Here is an 18,625-nt window from a genome sequence, read left to right on the forward strand (position 1 = left end):
TGTCTGGGTATGGGCCCAGTGATGGAGGTTCTAGGTTTGGGAGCTGCTGAGGCCCATGGCATAAGTGGCTTGGAATGATATCTGGTTACAGGACAAAATGGTAGGGTTTCTATTGCTATGAAGAGACACCTGACCACAGCAACTCTTATAAAGGAAAACATTCAATTAGGGCTAGCTTACAGTTCAGAGGTTTAGTCCATTATTGTCATGGTGGGAAGCATGACAACAGGCAGGCAGACATGGTGCTGGAGAGGTAGCTGAGAGGTCTATATCTGGATTTGTAGATAGCAGGAAGAGAAAGTGAGCTACTAGGCTCAGCTTGAGTTTCTGAAACCTCAAAGCCCTGCCCCCCCAGTGACACACCTCCTCTAACAAAGCCACACCTATAATAAAAATACTTCCTATAAATCTATGGGGGCCATTTTCATTCAGACCACCACAGTGTGAAACAGGGCAAAGGAGGAGTGCCTGGGGGGGAAATGTTTGTGAGCTAACATGATGATGTTAGTGGACTCCTTCCTCCATTAGCAAAAATTAAAACTGGCCAGAAGCAGTGGTGCACACCCATTAATCCCACCACTTGAGAGTCAAAGGCGATGGACCTCTGTGAACTCAGTGGCACCCTGGTCTACATAATGAGTTGAGAGGCTTGGAGGGTAGCTTAGTTGATAAAGTGCTTGCCTTGCAAGCCTGAAGACCTGAGTCTGTGAAAACCCATGGTATTCACTTGCAATCCGAAGGTGGAGACAGGTAGATTCCTGGGGCTTGGTCGCCAGTCAGACTGCCCAATTGGTGAGACCAGGACCAGAGAGGGACACTGTCTGAAAGATAAGATTGATGAGTCCTGAGAAAGGACACCAAGGTTGTCCTTTGACTTCTATATATATTTACACACATGCACATCTGCACACACACATTCACATGCACGTGCATGCACACACACATACACACACAATTAAAACTTACATTTGATGTCTACACTTGTCACAGAGATAAATATACTCTAGAATGGATCATGTTCCTTTTCTTCTTATTTTCTTCTAATAGAAACAGTTGTACAGATCCCTGTATGAACTATGAGCCTTCCTCACTGTACCTAGTGGGTAAGTCAGCCATAACATTCAGATAAGAGTCTCAAAAAGACCAGCATTTGACTGATCTGAGCAGGGGAAGGAGCTGGGCCATGGTAGCTAATACTCCAAGTCTGAGATCAGGGCAATGGGTGGATGGACACTAAGACCAAGGAGAAGGGACGAGAAAACTTACAGGAGACCATTCTGCTTGTTCTACTCAAGTTCAAGCATGAGATACCTGAGGAATATTCAAATGGGACTGTCCAAGCCACAGTTAGCTGAGCAGGGCAAGAGTTCCAACACGGATGGGGGAAGTCATGGCTGTAAGGGTTTGCTGAAGCAATGGCAAGGCCCAGGTTGTCGTGGCAGAATGTAAGAGGACAAGAATTTAAAGAGAGGAACTCAAGGGGCAGTGATGTTTAAAAGATGAGCCAAGCTATCTGCACAAGAGAGGAAAAGGATCAGTGAGGAGGTGGAAGGTAGAGTAACAACCAGAGACTGGAGTGCCCAGGTGTCCGTCCGCACAGAGTCCAGCATGTGGGCGGTGAAGCATGTCTTCTGAGTTGAGGTGTCAACATGCAAGTGTTAGCCTTGACACTGGAGGAGTGGGAGGCAACCGGAACACAGAAGTCCAGGAGCAGGGGCTCTTCCTCTAAGATGTTGGCTGTAGTGGGGAAGGAGAGGTGGGGAGCAGTGGTTAGTGGGGTTGTGGGGGTGTAGAGAGTATCTATATTGGTTCCTCAGGAAACAGATGCTAAGACAGAGTGCTGCAGGTAGGGCGGATCTTAGGGAGAGCTGAGTCGGGGGAAGCAGCATGGATGGAGCCGCTGGGGCAGTGGGCCCGTGATGTAGAGATAAAAGTCCTTTGCAGAGCTAGCTGGAGCTGCAGATCTGGGATGGGCCTTCAGTCATCCATCAGGAGTATGAGAAGGGAGGGTCCTGCTCCACCTACATATCAAATCTTTCTAATATCTGTCTCTGATGCCTTGATATGGAGTGGGGTTGCTGACCCTTGAGAGACTGGCTAATCCTCCAGGTTGATCTTTCTTAGAGCTGAAAAATGACACCCCTACTCCCCACAACACAGCATTAAAAAAAGATTATTTAGTGTATGAGTGCTCTATCTGCTTGTACACCTACATGCTGGAAGGGGGCATCAGATCCCATTACAGATGGCTCTGAGTCAACATGTGGTTGCTGGGAATTGAACTCAGGACCTCTGGCAGAGCAGTCAGTGCTCTTAACCGCTGAGCCATCTCTCCAGCCCATAAGTACAGCTTTTACATTTACAACAATTCAAACCCTATGCTTTTCATTCATTTCATTTGGGCTTACCTGCTATTACCTAATCGTGCTCTAATTGGGGTAGGGCAGGCTCTGACACCTGGGCAGAGGAACACCCTAAAGCTATCAAAACTAGTCAAATAGAGCCAATGGACATTGTTTCGCTTTATTAATATTTTCAGTAGAAGTTCAATAAAGGTTCTTGGTCACATTTCCCTCCTCCCCATTTGGTTTCCCAGGTGACCGTGGTTTATCAAGTGACCCTGTAGTGTACCTTAGGCCCTTGGGATACTCTTCTTTTTGAGTGTGCTGCGATTTGATCCCAGGGCTCCATGCATGTGAAGCCAGTGCTCAGCTTCAGAGGCACTTTCATTAATGTAGGGACGTCAAACTCTCCTGCTAGGACAATCACCGTTGTGTCTATGTGACTAACTAATCTTAATAAAATAAACCCGAAGCTTCCTTATCAGTCATTGAATGAGGCCTGTCCTTAAAATGGATCTTAGTGTGGCCCAGACAGCTAGCTCTCCTTGGTAGTTACAGGGGACTAAGCTCTGTGCTGTCAGCAGCAAGGTGGGAACAGGGAGTATATATTTCTGTCCAGAAGGGGGCGCCAGTTAATGGATCTCAACATCCACTCTGGACTACTTTTGAAGACATTCTTAGAAAGTGCTTCTAACATAAAATGGAGAGGGGAATCAAAAATGCAGAGTAGGGAAAGAAATAAACGATTGGCAGGAGGCAGAGGCCGGAAGGCAGGAAGAGAGGAAAGACTTTAGAGTCCTGGAAGGATGACTTTTTTATGTTGGAAGGTGGGGCAATTCTGGAAGCTGTTGATAACTCCTATTCTTCTCTGCAAAATAGGAATTTGAGTAGGGGGAGATTTGCTGAAGAAGGGGAGAGGCTGTAAAAGTTTGTAAATAGGAAAGAATGTGATTGAGACATAGTTGTAGAGTGAAGAAGTGACTGAATGGGAGAGCCAGAAGGAAGTTATTAAGAAGCTTGCATGACCAGTTGCTGAAGGGAGCACTTCTGGAAGATGGTGCTAGGCTGAGCCCTGAGGAGTGGACAGCAAGGCAGAATGGTGAGAAACCACTCAGAAGAGGAAGCAGTGAGACACCAGAAGCCGGAGTGTGCTGTATCTCAGACCCGTGGTGCTAGATTTATCTATAAATGCCAAGATCAGAGTAGAAAGGACGGTGAATCTGGACGTCACCAAGGGTGAAGAGGAGGGACAAAGAGGTTGACGGTGTTTTGATGAGACATAGAGGGTAACTTGTCCTGGAGCCTGGACGAAGAACCTTAGTTGTCACAAAGCATCAGTTTCCTAGGCACAGGACAAAATTCTGTTTGGTAGAAGTTTATTTGAAGATGCCTCTTTCATTGTCCTAGTTAGGGTTACTATCGATGTGATAAAACACCATGACCAAAACAACTTAGGGAAGAAAGGGTTTAATCTGCCTTACCCTTGATATCACTGTTCATTATCAAAGGAAGTCAGGACAGGAACTCAGAGTAGGAACGTGGAAACAGGAGCTGATGCAGAGGCCATGGAGGGATGCTGCTTACTGTGCTGCCCCATGGCTTACTCAGCCTGCTTCCTTATAGAACCTAGGGATGGCTCTACCCACAATGAGCTGGGCCCTCCCCCCATCAATCACTAATTATGCCTTACAGCTGGATCTTATGGAAGGCTTTCTTTCAGATGACTCTAGCTTGTGTTAAGTTGACATAAAACCAGTCATGGCATCCACCATGGAAGAAGCCATGGATGTTACCTTTTGTACACTGATTTCAATATTGATCTTCTATCAGTTTGCTCATTGTTTGGTCCACCCATTGGGCTGGTCATAAAACCTTACCAGTCCCATCATTATTAATGAAGCTGTTATGATTTGGATCTGAAATGTCCTTTATAGACTCATGTTTTGAATGTGTATTCCTCAACTTGCTGTGCTATTTTAAGAAGCTGTGGAGTCTTTTGGAGATATGGCCTAGCTTGGCAGAAGTGGGTCATTAGGGGTAAGCCTCTGAAGCTTGTTGGATTCTTCATTGTAGCTCTTTCTGCTTTTGCTAAGCCTTTGGTCCAACAGACTTGAGTAACTCTGCCAGGTCTTTCTCACTATGATGGACTAGTACTTTCTGAAACCCTGAACCAAAATAAATCTTATTTCCCATAATTTATTTCTGTCAGGTTATCAATCATGGTGACATGAAAACCAACTAATATAGAACCCTAATGCAGAAAACAGAACCGTGCTCCAGCCACTTGGCTTTCCCTCCCCACACAAAGATTCTTGAAGCTCCTCCACAGAGCATAGGCTAAAAATCCAGAACCCCAAATCCACCCTTTATTTGAGAGTAGAATCCTTTCTGCAGTGACCTGTGTGGATATTTTGCTAAAGGGTACCCTGTGAATCCACACAGAGCCCAACAGAAGACTTCCCATCCCATCAATGATTGTTACTCTTCTATTAGAAATCTGCCTCCAGGTCACTCCATCCCTCTCTCCTCTGAAGCTGCAAAGGATGGCAAGTCTCTTCTAACTTCCCCTGCGTGCCTTGGGACTGTTTGGGAAATTATTACGCAGGTAAGGTTGCCTCTGAAGGAAGACAGAATAAACTGCACAAAGATCTGACTCATCCCTAGCAGGCATCCTCTGACAAGCCCACTCTCTGAGTAGGCATACCAAGAGAAGGATTGTGAGAAGGCATGCTCAGTTTTCCTCTGAGATCTCAAAGTGAAGATCAAGACCCCAGCCTTACCCCTGGCCTGATCTTTGCTTTTTTGGCTGGTATTTGTGGATAACCTGACAAGGGGCTAGGGCCTCTCCCACTCAACAGGTTACACTTGCTGTGAGGTGGCCATTTTGCCTTTAATGACTTGACTGTGTTCCATCCTTGACCTTGCTCGGTACAGCAATCACATGATCAGATATGAGGGCTTGGGGTTAATGTGTTCTAGTCTTTGTCAAAGAACAGATGACTTACAGAACACAGCCCCTAAGACTCACTGAGGCACTATGCAATGCACAATTCTAGTCCCATGAGACCATGGCCCTAAGCCTAGCCCTGACCTGTGACAGCACTTTAACTTAGGACTTGTTCTCTGCTATTTAGTTTTCGTTCCTTCTCGACACAGTATCTGACATTTTATGGTAGGTTTAGTAAATGCTTGTCTTTCCCATTAAACTGCCTGCTGCTTTGTGCAGCCTGGCAATAGAATGGAAAGCTGAGATTGCTACTTTGCACATCCGGTGGACTCGAAGATGTTTAGCATTTGACGAGTTGTTCACTCACCTTCCTCAGAAGAAAACAGCTAAGCCATCATTCCATACCTGGCTGAGACAGACCATTTTGTCCCCCTTTCTAATTCCATGCTGATGTAACAGCAAGATATCCAAGCACCAGAGGCTGGCAGCATCCAGCCTGGAGAGGATCCAGAAACTGTCTGTTGAGTGAGTGGGTAAGTAGGGTAAGACACAGGGGGAGCATCCAAGAAACAGGACCCCCACATGATCTGTGGCCATTGCAGTTTGGAGGAGCTGTGAACCACATTGGTGGCTTGTTGCAAGGAAGGGACATTTGTGTTCACAGCCCTTTGGGGAGAAGACAGAGAATACAGGTGGCCAAGGATAGTTTAGCCAGGGGGAAGAGTAGGTAACACACAGGCTTTGAACACAGAAGAATCTGGGTTGGGATCCAGCTCTTCCATTCACTGATTGTGTACCCTTTGGTAAGAATGCCAAGCTTTCAGCTGCAAACCAGGGGCCTAGGACACAGGGCTGGATTGAATAGAGAAGTGCAAGTTAGACATCCTCTCAGGAGATTGGAGCATGAACTATCGCTGTCTTTGGAATGGGCTCAGTGGTGCAGTCATCCAGTGGAGCAGGATACCTGGAGGCAGACAGCAGAGAGCAGAGATGGGAAGTCTGTTTATCTCTTCTTTCCTTCCTGCAGGACAGGTTCAGGAAACTGCAGGGGCAGTTAGAAATGTCTGCCCTGAAGCTTCCTCCCGAGGTACTTCTAAAACATGATGGAGGTTGCCAGTAACTGTGAAGACCTCGTGGCTCCTTTGTAGATCACCGGCTCTAAGGACTCCTGATGGCAGCAGGGACTATCTGGAAGGGATGCCCTTACTGAACTGGCACTCGCTGGCACCTCATGAGCTGCTGTCTTTGCTTTGTTATGTTTGCAGTAGTAGGAATCAAACCCAGGGACTTGCCTATCCTAGGCCAACACTCTACCCCTTTGTCTTCTTTCATTTTGAGTAAAGCATTCTAAGCTTTGAGCCGGGCAGCAGCAGAATCAGAATCTTCCTACCTTCAGCACCTCTGAAGTAAATGCCTGCTGCTCACCTAGGCTTAACATAGCAACTTGGAGCTGGCAGCTTAGCTCATCAGATTCTCCTAAGAAGCATCTAACCATGCCTGAGTCTTGCCCTCCGGGAGTGTGGCAGAATTCTCCAGGAGTATGATCGCCATTACAGGGATAGCTAGGGGTGAAAATGAACTAACAGCTAGTACATGAGTTTCCAGTGACTTCTCCCTCCCTCCCATCCTCCCTCTTCTCCTCCCTTTCTTTCTTCCTCCTCCTCTTCCTTTCTCTTTTTCCTTGTTCTCTCCTTTCCAGTACAGGGGGTTAAAAAGTAGGGCATTGGGTATATTAAGCAAGTGCTTTATAATTGAACCATACCCCAAGCGCCCCCAGCCCCACCCCTTATAATATTATTTTGAAATAATATTTCATGTATCTCAGACTGGCCTTGAATACAGTGGAAGATGACCTTGAACTTCTTGACCCTCTTGTCTCTGCCTCCTGAGAGATGTGATTTCCACACCCACCCTTCCATGGTATGATCAAACCCAGGGTTTTATGTACACGAAGCAAGTACTCTACCAATGAGATGCATTACTTAGGTTTTAGTTGTTTTCTGGGACAGGGCTTCTCTGTATGACAGCTCTGGCTGTCCTGTAACTCCGTCTATAGGCCAGGCTGGCCTTATACTCACCGACATCCTCCTGCTTCTGCTTCCCAAGTGCTGGAATTACCTTTTTGTGCTTGATTTTGATATAAGATCTCACTAAGTTGCTGGGACTAAATTTGAACCCCCTCTGTAGCTCAGCCTGGCCTTGATCTTGCAAGTCTTTCTTGCCTTCATTTACCTAGCAATTGAGATTGCAGTGTCTCTGCTCTCAAATTCATTAGGTTCCTTTCTTTTCTTGGAAGGAATTCTGTAGAAGGAATTAAATTTGTAAATCCAGGTGTGGTTATTAAGACCTATAGTTTTGTCTTGAGCTTGCAGATTTTTAGGACAATTGTACCCGTGGAGACAGGAATCGAATCCTTTGTTCAAATTTCTGTAGGCCACACAGGTTGGGGAGGCAAAAGGCTCCAAGGAAGCTTTCTGTCTGAACCTTCCTGCAGTTTGCGCTTACTCGGATCCTGTTCATCTGTCTCTAAATGCTGGATCCAGCTCTTTGACTTTCTGCATCCATCTGCAGCTCTCTCCTCCTGCATCTATAGTGTCCCTTGAAATATAAGAGGAAGGGAGAAAGAGCTGCTCCTGAAGTTCCCGCTCTCCACCTTGGAATCCTTTGGAGGACAGCAACCTCTCCCACACTTCTTTTCCTATCCTCTCCCATCGAAACTAAAAGCACGTCTTTGGAACTTCTCTGGAACTTTCTCCAACTGCCTCCCCAACAGCCAACTGCTTCCCCTGTCCTGTGCTCCCTCTGCAAACATTCTCTAAGAATTATAGGTCTTCAATACCGGTTAATCTTCATCCCATTAGACAAATACAGTGAGGGTACCCTGAAGGGACCTCTGTCAGCTTCAAAACGGATCAAGATCCCCCAGGAGAGGGCGGAGGCAATCCAATATATAATGCCTTAGGCCGGGTAAGTGAAGATGCACTTTTGGCTCCTGGTGTGACATAGGGACTTTCCACAAGCCAGAGTTTAAAAAGCAGAGAGACTGAGATGCAGAAACTTGGCCTAGAGAGCTGACAGAAATTAGTGTCAAGGATAACATTTTCTAAACCCTCCATCATCATGTGATTTGAATACATCATTTGTAGCATTTCTAAGTGCTTGTCTCTGAGCATAAACACTTCTCTAATCGTCTCTGTAGAGAGCACTGGAATGTTTCCAATTGCTGGGGCTCTGGGCTAGGCAAAGAGCACAAGTGACCTTAGCAAGGCTCATTCTGACAGTCTCTTAGCATGCTTCCTTCCTTAGAATATTTTCATTTTAATTTATGTGTATGCCTGTATATATCATGTGTGTGTAGGCATCCATAGAGGTCAGAAGAGGCGTTGTAACCCCTAGCTGGCATCATAGGCAGTTGTGGGTCCTGGGAACCAAATGTCCATCCTCTGCAAGAGTAGCAAGCACTCCTAACTCCTGGGCCATTTCTCCAGGTCCACATTTCCTTCTTTTGTGGCCTCCTCATTCCTTCCGTGAAACAGGAAAACAAAACAAAACAAACAAAACAACAACAACAAAAATAACCCTGTCTCTTCCCACCCTTGGAAATATGGGGACTCACAGATTGAGTCTGTCCTTAGAAGAAGAAAGTGAGGTCCAATTTTGTTGACATCTGGCTTGTCTCTTTTGCTTCCGGTCCTTGTGCTTTTTGGCATAAAAAAAAATGTTATGTCATTGCTAAGTCCTTGCAATCCTATGACAGTTTCCTCCCGTGTTTTCTTCTGGGTTCTATAGTTGTTCTAAGATTTAAAGTTGTGACTCACTGTGACTCCATTTTTATGTATGGTATGTTCTTTGGCATGGGGTTATCTGGCGTTATAGCTAGCAATCCCCATGTGTTGACATGGTGGTTTCTGTTTTGTGTTCTTAGTATCTTTATTGGATATCATTAGACCACAATGCATGTATTGTGGCTTGAACTCTCTATGTTGACTGTCTAACCTTGAACTCACAGAGATTTTTTTTGTCTCTGCCTCCTGTATACTGGGATTAAAGGCATGCACACACACATGCAACCCTCAGTTTCTTTTTTGATGTAAGCATTTCCTGCTTTAAAACAACATTTATGTGAGTATGTACCAAACATTTATGTGAGTATTGTACATGCACCAAATATCCTGGAGCTAGAATTACAGGTGGTTGTGAGTTGCCCAAAATTTTGGAAGATCAGTATGTTTTTCTAACTATGGTGCTCTCTTTCCAGTTCCTTCACTGTTTTCTTTTCTTTGTTTCCCTTTTCTTTCCCCTCCCACTTCCTTTCCTCCCTCCCTCCCCCTTCCCCACCTCTCTTTCTTTTTCAATACAGGGTTTCTTTGTAGAACAGGCTGGCCTTGAACTCAGAGATTCACCTACCTCTGCTTGCTCTGCCTGTTTTGGGATTAAAGGCACCACAACATCACATTCATTATCTTTTTTTTTTAAAGATATTTTTATTATGTACACCTGCAGGTCAGAAGAGGGCACCAGCTCTCATAGATGGTCGTGAGCCCCCATGTGGTTGCTGGGAATTGAACTCAGGACCTCTGGAAGAGCAGTCAGTGCTCCTAACCTCTGAGCCATTTCTCCAGCCCCACATTCATTATCTTAATGTTCCTGTTTTCAGTGATCTGAGATCACTTCCAGCTTTCTCTATATCCCATCTACTTTGGTATATTGTGTTTTAACTTCATTTCTCTCTGGTTATCCTCTGAGTTCTCTAATAATCTCTTTGTCGGTTTAATGATGTGCTGTTGATGGACTAGGGATATCCTTTGGTGATAGATGACTTCCCTAGCATGTGTGAGACCCTGGGTTTGATTCCCAGCATTGCCAAAAATGTATGCTATTTCATTTCAACCTGTTTGGGATGTTTCCAGTATTTCTTCTTCAGGCTTGCACCAAGCACCTTTACCCACTAAGCCCTTTCAGGAGAGTACGGAGGTCTCCAAGTTTGATCATGTTATTTTCTAGTCTCACTCCACAGAATCCAAAACACAGGCTGTATGAGTCCCACAATTTATATCCATTGAGACTTGCTGTTGTGTCCTAACACAGTACATAGGAAAATGTTCCCTGTGTTTAATTTTGGAACACGGTCATTATCATTTCATTGAGTGGGCTGTTAGGTTTATCTTGATTCATTCCATAGGTTTATAGTATTGTTCAGATCCTCTATGTCTTTACCGGAATGGCCCAATAGGTAAAGACACTTACTGCGGAGCCAAGCCTAACGATCAGGGTTTAATTCCCAGGACCTGGGAGGTAAAAGGAAATAACTCCCATAAATTGTCTTTTAACCACCACATGTGGGGCTGGAGAGATGGCTCAGTGGTTAAGAGCACTGGCTGCTCTCCCAGAGGTCCTGAGTTCAATTCCCAGAAACCACTTGGTGGCTCACAACCATCTGTAATGGGATCCGACACCCTTTTCTGGTGTGTCATTAAGACCATGACAGTGTACAGTGTACTTACATAAAACAAATAAATAAATCTTTAAAAAAAACAAAACCTCCACATGTATGCCATGGTCTGTGCACACCCCCCTGAATAAATACATAAAATTTAAAAAAGCTAAAGTATACTATTGAGTTCTTCAACTGTTTCCAAGTTACCCATTTCTCTATTTAAGTCTGCCAGTGTTTGCAAACTTCACATAGTTCAGATTGTTGATGCTTACTGGATATATATCTACAATTGTTATGTGTTTATATTAGTGTGTTTTTGTTTGTGGCTAACAGAAAATACTCAAGGGTAGTTATTTTATAAAGAAATGGGGGTTTATTTAGCTTATAATTTTGTTGGTACAAGAGCATGGTACCAACAACCCCCTGGCTGCATCACGTGGCACCAAAATGGTCGATCCAGTGCAAGACATAGAGATCACCTAAAGCAAGAAGCCAGAGAGTCACCGTTTATAATAGGGACCACTAGCTCCTTCCCTTGGACCCTTAGTCACTAAAGCACTTCTTAATAGTCTCTTCCATCTTTGATTTCCTTGGTGTTTTTTGTTTGTTTTGTTTTGATTTTCTTGTTGTTTCAATGTTTATTGAAAAAGGGTCTCTATATGTAACCTAGGCAGGTCTAGAACTCATTGTTGTAGTCCCAGTGATCTTCCTGCCTCAATTTCCACCAAGTACTGAAATTATGGACAAGTACCGCCATGCTAGACTGTGGCGCTCTCTCGCTCTCTCTCTCTCCCTCTCTCTCTCTCTCCCTCTTCCCCTCCCCCCTCTCTTCAGTTTTAGACTTGTCTGCCTCTGTGCACCACATATATTCTTGGTGTCTGAGGAGGTGATGAGTTTCCATGTGGGTGCTGGAGATCAAAACTAGGTCTTTGGAAACAATGAGTGTCCTTAACCACTGAGTCAACTCTTGAGCCCAGGTTCTGCATTTTCTAGTTTTCAACACAGTCACAAGAAACAGAGCTTCTAACACCCAAGCATACATAGCCTGATGATATCAACCTTCTTGGGGAATTGACTCTTTATGTGTATGGCTATTTTACCTGAGTGTATGCACACAACATGCAGGCAGTGCTTGTGGAGATCTAAAGAGGGTGCTGGAACATCTGTAACTAGAGTTGCAGTCAATTGTTAGCTGCCACATGTGGTTACCAAGACCCAAAACCCCTGTCTTCTGCAAAAGCAGCATGCACTCTTAACCACTGAGCCCTCTCTCCAGGCCCATGGGTGGTGGTGGAAGTTGTTTGTTTTGAGACATGATCTCACTGTGTATCTCTGGTTGGCCTGGACACATGCTATGTAGACCAGGATGGCTTTGAACTCACAAAGACCGTCCTGCCTCTTTCGAGGTGTATATTATCACACTAGAGTAAAATTGTGTTCTCTTTAACCTGCCAATCTGTAACTTTTTCCTGCAAGTTTTGACTGGGACGCTTGGGCAATTTAAATTTAAAGTAGTTACTGATAGTTGATGACTTGCTTGACCATTTTTAAAAATTTGTTTTTAGCTTCCCCTACCCCATTTCCACTCTTCCCTGTGACTAATTGAGTTTTTTTGGAGGTGAAACATTTGATCAACTTCTAATCTCCTTTTGGGTATAATGTACAGACTGACTTTGTGGTTGTCATGTGGATGACATAAGACTTTTAAAAGCTATCATAATCCAACTTGAATAGATGTGGTATAACTTAGATTATTTATAAAAACATGTTTCTATAGAGCTCTGTGTTGTCTTCCATTTTTTTATGTTGCTGATGTGTTGCTGTTTACCTGCTGGTAAATATTTATGATTCCTCATATCTATTGTCTTTAAAGCTTGTCTTTTTTTTTCTTTTCTTTTTTTCTGAGCTGGGGACTGAACCCAGGGCCTTGTGCTTGCTAGGCAAGTGCTCTACCACTGAGCTAAATCCCCAACCCCTAAAGCTTGTCTTTAAAAGGGAAGTTACACATTAACATGGAAATAACAAACCTTTATTTTTGTTTACTTTTGTCTCTGATGGGTAACTTCATATCTATTTTTCATCTAATTTACCTTGTTTTTATTTCTACCTGAACATTTGGTTCACATCTCTTGCCATATAACTCTGCTGATAAAGAATTCCCTCCTCATCTGTTTTCCTAGCTACATGGCTGATTTTTCTATCCCATTTGGAGGGTAGACTTACTGGATTATCGAGTTCTTGGTTGACTGTTGGTTTGTTCGTTTGTTGCTTGTTTTAGTACTGCAAAAACACGATAACATTTCTGACTGGCCTCCTAGATTCCTCTCGAGGAGTCGACTGGCAATGGTTATTGAGGTTTCTATATGGAACAAGTCACATCTTTTCCTGCTTCTTTCAAGAGTTTCTCTTGTCTTCGTTTTTTCAGTTGTTCAAATACATGTCTCAGGCTAGGTCTCCTTCGGTTTATCTTAGGAGTGAGTGATGATGCCCAGTTTCTATTTGACATAAAAATTGAATGATCAAAGTGCCTGACTCACCCAAATTGCCAACTCTCCACCATCTCCAGGCTGTCATTCTTGCCTGGGCTTGAGATTTGATCTGAGCCTAGGGATAAGACTACAAGAAAGCAGATGTCACATATGGACCTGGATGTGGATTTCTTAATTCTGCTATACACAGATTCTTTTGAATATCTTCATTTCCAAAGCAGCTCACTCCCAGATGCTCCTTCTGAGCTGTATTTCAATCTGTCATTTTTGTCCCGGGTATCTGTGGGTCCAAAGTCCCTGTTGTGTCTTTTCTCCATTGAGGCTTGGGTTAGATGACCGTCTTGTGGGCTATCTCCTGATGGTTAAAGAAAGTAAAGTTTATTCTGCCCTCTCCACTTTGAGAAGGGTACCAGGAATTCAGCTGCCATCTTCCCCAGGCAATACCATCCTCTGGCTCTGGATGACCTATAAGCTTTGTGAGAACAGGCACAACAATTGGCCCATAACCTGGCATGTAACTAGATAGAGGGATGGATGGATGGATGGATGGATGGATGGATGGATGGATAAATGGGTGAATGAATGCATGTGTGAATGGAGAGATAAAGATAGATAGTGGAATAGGTGTGTAGATGGATGAATGGAAGATAGATAGACAGATAGAAGGTTGAATGGGTGGGTGGGTGCATGGATGGTAGATAGATAGATAGATAGATAGATAGATAGATAGATAGATAGATAGTTGAGGGGTGGGTGGATTGATGCATCTAAGGAATGGTTAGCTTACCCCATGAGCACTTAGTGTAAGACCCCCTTCTTTTTCAATGCTTGACATTTCCTTTCCTACTTAAGGTGGTGTTGACAGTCAGTTCTTAGGGCAGAGAGTCAGGTGTGCTTGTCATGCTTCAGAGTGTGAGACTTAAGGATTCATTTAGTTGGTAGAAGCATAACAAGGGCTTCCCTGTTAGAGTTTGGGGTCCTGGAAGCAGAAGCAGGAAAGAGTTCCACTCAGAATCAGGCCCCATACCCTCTCATCTTATTTTCCTAAGTGAGGGCTAAGGGTGTCAGGGGCTATTGACATGTTCTAGAGAGGGGGCACCATATAGCTCAGTGAGGAAAAGTCCTCCCTATCAGCTTGTCAGTTACTAGAGCATAAAGTGGGAGTCAAAGTCCCCAGTCCCTGAATCAACAGAGTGTCTCACACCTCTCCAGTCTCTGTTGTGGACTCCAATCAGAGTTGCAAGCCCCACTGAAGGGCTACTTTGAGGATGAGCCATGTTTCAGCCTAGGAGCCTTTGTTTCCTGCTCAGATTTGGACAGATGCTTCCTGCTCACCTTCAATGCTCACCTGTCCATTTCTTCAGATGCTGTTACTTTGGGAGTGTGCTGAACTCAGCACACTGCAAGGCATAGCCAGGTGTGTCCCCCAAGTGGCATTTTAGAACTGGTCTCTAAGTAAGGACCCCATTCTGCACAGCAGCCTTTCTCACGCAGGAGCGCTCTATCCAACCATCTTGATGTTCTGGTGGCCCAGAGGCCATGGACACAGGTAGCAGAAAAGTGGGAGATAAAACAAAGTAATTGAGGGCTGGAGAGATGGCTCACTGGTTAAGAGCACTGACTGTTCTTCCAGAGGTCCTGAGTTCAAATCCCAGCAATCGTATGGTGGCTCACAACCATCTGTAATGAGATCTGATGCCCTCTTCTGGTGTGTCCAAAGTTAGCTACCGTGTACTTATATATAGTGTAAATAAGTAAATATTTTTTTAAAAGAACAGTTGAAGGATAAACACACACGCACACACACACACACACACACACACACACACACACACACACACACCTCAGTTAAACCCAGAGTCCTCTCCAGCCTGGAGTCAGCCCTCAAGCCCAAGGCTAGAACCCTAAACTTACTTATCAAGCATTTTTTTTCATACTCTTCTTCAGAGCTAGCAGCCTGAAGAGTGACAACAAAGTTATGTCCTGCTATGGAGGAACCTCAGCCGGAACAGTAAATACAGTCCAGCTTGGAGCAGGTCTAAGTCCTCCCAAAGTGCATACAGCTGGGTAGTAGACAAATGGCTGGAGCTCAGACTGTTGGCACCCTACTGCTGTGCCTCTCAGACAGAGCTCTGGCTACCAGGAGGATCCCTGTAGCAGAGCCTTAGAGGGTTGGAGAGCTCCTGCATAGGGTCACAGAATCACCTCAGGTTTTTGTTTGTTTGTTTGTTTTGTTATTCCTTTTAGTCGCCAAGGGCTGTGACAATGAAGCTGGTTGCAGCAGCATTTGGCTTGAGCCTCCTTGTAGCCGGCCTGTGGGTGGGCCTCTCATTGACATCAAACTCAGACGGAGGAGGGAAACCTGGAGGAGGTGGAGGAGGTGGAGGAGGAAGAGGATGTTTTCTCCCACCATTGCCAAAAGAAGATGTTTCACTATGCAGGTAGGCAAGTGGGAAGGGGTGGCCTCCTGGAGTGTGAATCTAGAATTCAGTGGCCCCCTGGCTTAGCCAACTTTTGTGAGAGCAGGCCACCATAGAGTCTGGAGACCAACTCAACAGAGGGAGTGCTGAGTGGAAGACCCTGTAGATTTACAGCTAGTCATCCAAACCCACCAGAAAGCCCCCTCCCTGGGGCTTCTGAGACAAAGCTGCATCAGAACGGAAATAAAAGCAGACTCCAAGGTTAATTTGTCAATAGTAGGCTTGTGTGTGTTTTGCCAGGGAGCCCTCAAGCACTGTGGTCCCAGCTGCATTACCTGCATTCCTTCAGAAGGCACAAGGTCCCCTCTCTGGGTGGTCACCAGCTGCAGTCCCTGGAATTCTGCACTCTCTTCACAGTATACAGGTTAGAAACCTGAGTCTCTGGAGCCACCCTGAGCTTCCCCCTTTCCTTTTCACTTTTCTGCCATCCCCATACCAAGTTGGTGACTGAGGAAAACTTGAGCCAAACTAGAATCACCACGGAAGAAGTATTGCCTCCAATCAGTGACCATTGATACGGGAGAGCTATGCCTACTGTGGATAGTGCCACCCCTAGGCACTGGTCCTATCTTATAAGAAAGCTAGCTGAGAAAGCCTTGGAAAACAAGCCAATAAGTAGCGCTCCTCCTTGGATTCTGCTTCTGTCTCTGCCTCTAGGTTTTTGCCTTGGCTTCCTCCACAATGGACTGCAAAGTGTTAAGATGAAATAAATCCTTTCCTCTCCCAAGCTGGTCTAGTCAGTGCTTTACCACAGCAACCAAAAGAAAACTAGGACATTTCCTAACAGCAGTGAGAGACCAAGTAGTCAAAACAGGAGGGCTCATATCTAGAGGACATTTCTCATTCAAGCCACAAGGCCTTTGTGACAGGTGGCCTTGGAAAAGAAGACACAGCATGGACATGTCAGCCCTGAGGACTGAGTAATACCTCTGTGCTGGGTCTCTCCCGAGGAGTCCTGCTTAACTCAGCTTCTAGCCTTGACTAGGGAGCCCGTTCCTCTTGTGAAGTCTGGCAGAGAATTCTGGAATGTTGGACTTAGTGCTTAAGGGGCAGGAATCTATAAAGGAGAAATGTTACTTCTGTTTCGAGTGGAGATAAATTATCATTAAGAAAGATTTGGGGGACAAGGTTGTGGCTACATCTGGCAGAACGTAGGCTTGATCTCAGAAGTGAAAGAGTTGTGGTTATCCATCTGGCTTTGTTTTATACCCTCCAGGGCTGCAGTAAACGCGCACCGCACCGATAGTCCTGGGCTGCTTCCCCATGATGGGAACGTCTTCCAAAGCCATGAGGAAGATGTCAGCCCTTTAGAGCATCTCCCCCTCCCCCTCCAGGCCTAGGGGAAGATGTCAGACCTTCAGAGCGCCCCCCCCCCAGGCCTAGGGCTCTCTTCTTTAACTTTAGCCCATTTCCCCTCATTTTGCTTAAGGAACTGCACAAGACAATCACAAGTTCTCTCTCATTAAAAGCATTTTTATGAGTCTGTAAGTTTATCAATACCTTGTCACCCACCCGTGCTCCTTGATGTATCTTCTTATGTGAAGCAGCATGTTGCCTTCACACATTGGGCTGGTAATGCCCTTTGGAGAAGGGTGGCCAACAAGAAGATAGAACTATTCCCCAGAGCCCATGGCAAACAGTTTCTCTAGCTCTGAGCCTGTTCACCAAACAGGGTTACTGACACTAATCGCTTAACCCTTTCAGTGACCCCATAGCAGTACAGGGTTGGGAGGCCCCTCTGTCTTCAATTGACCTCCTTCCAACCCTCAGTTTTTCCAAGTCCTTGCCATGTGTAGACTGTCTCTCTTTTGTTTGAGAAAGTCCTCTCTGTCTCCTCACATCTTGCTACCTGCAATGAATAGTAGCAGAGGCAGAAGTAAGCCAAGTAGTCGTTAGAATGCTGCTGTGGATAGAACTGAAAAAGCAAACCCATCCCTGCCTGGTGTGTACAAGTCCCTGGTTACCATACAGTCACACAGGCGTACACACATGCATACATACAGATATGTATGCACATACACATGCATACACATAAACAACACACGTGTAGACACATACATAGATATACACACATACACAAGCATAAACATGCACACACATATGCATACACTTGCACACACACATGGCTTAGGCATTGAGCATGCACAGCCCTTTGACTTCATTTCCTACAGGGTACCACCATGCAGCAGTTTTGCTGTATGTATCATAAACACTACCAAAATGATCTGTACACAGAAAGACCTGTGTGTGTGTGTGTGTGTGTGTGTGTGTGTGTGTGTGTGTGTGTGTGTTAATGCAGATATCATACCACTTTCTTGAGGGATTCATACATCTCAGAGTGTCCATGGGTCCTGGAGCCGATCTCTGGTATACTAAGGATGACACTTATTTTTCCTGGGCTACTCACAGCATACCAGGTTTGGCCCTCCCCACTGACCAGTGCTGTGTCTTCACACGAGACCCATGAGATAGTCACTGTCCCTGTCTCAGGCAAGGAGACCTAGGAGAAAAGCATCAGGTCTCAGTCACACAGCTCTCGGGTTAGACAGCTGGCCAGTGTCAGGTGTAGAATTTAACTCAACTCAATTTTGCATGCCCAGCGGCACTGGGCTGGACTGCAGTGGCCCTGCGAACCTCAGGATTGGCTGAAACCCCAGCCTGAAACGACTGCCCCCTCTCTCCATAGGAACCTTGAAGTTTTCTACATGGAGATGGGGAACATCAGCTGTAAAGTTGTTCCTAAGTGTAATCAGTACAGACGGAAGATCATGACGTGGCAGTCGCCGATAGTCAAGTTCCACGGGGCTTTGGACGTGAGTGAACTGTGTTGGCTGAAGGAGAATGTGGGGCCCCAACTTGCCTTTAGCTCCCCAGGGCCAGGTTTGCAGGATTCAGGCAGCTACAGCCTGGAACGGTGGTGTTCAACCTTC

The 18,625-nt window shown here is 45.3% G+C and overlaps 1 protein-coding gene across 3 annotated transcripts in view; it reads left to right on the forward strand.

Annotated features, from left to right (window-relative positions):
- The first annotated feature begins 4,532 nt into the window (after positions 1 to 4,532).
- Positions 4,533 to 18,625, forward strand: part of Pebp4 (phosphatidylethanolamine binding protein 4) — a 215,794-nt gene continuing 201,701 nt past the window's right edge. For 2 of the 3 annotated variants that reach the window (XM_008770836.4, XM_039093942.2), the window contains exons 1-3: positions 4,533 to 8,256; positions 15,463 to 15,656; positions 18,382 to 18,508. In XM_008770836.4, the coding sequence (XP_008769058.2) occupies positions 15,481 to 15,656; positions 18,382 to 18,508 (303 nt within the window). In that variant the 5' untranslated portion in view covers positions 4,533 to 8,256; positions 15,463 to 15,480. The remainder of the gene's footprint in view (positions 8,257 to 15,462; positions 15,657 to 18,381; positions 18,509 to 18,625) is intronic. The other variant, XM_063274888.1, reaches the window with a different exon arrangement.

The sequence above is a fragment of the Rattus norvegicus genome, chromosome 15 (assembly GCF_036323735.1).
Source record: "Rattus norvegicus strain BN/NHsdMcwi chromosome 15, GRCr8, whole genome shotgun sequence".
NCBI lineage: Eukaryota > Metazoa > Chordata > Mammalia > Rodentia > Muridae > Rattus > Rattus norvegicus.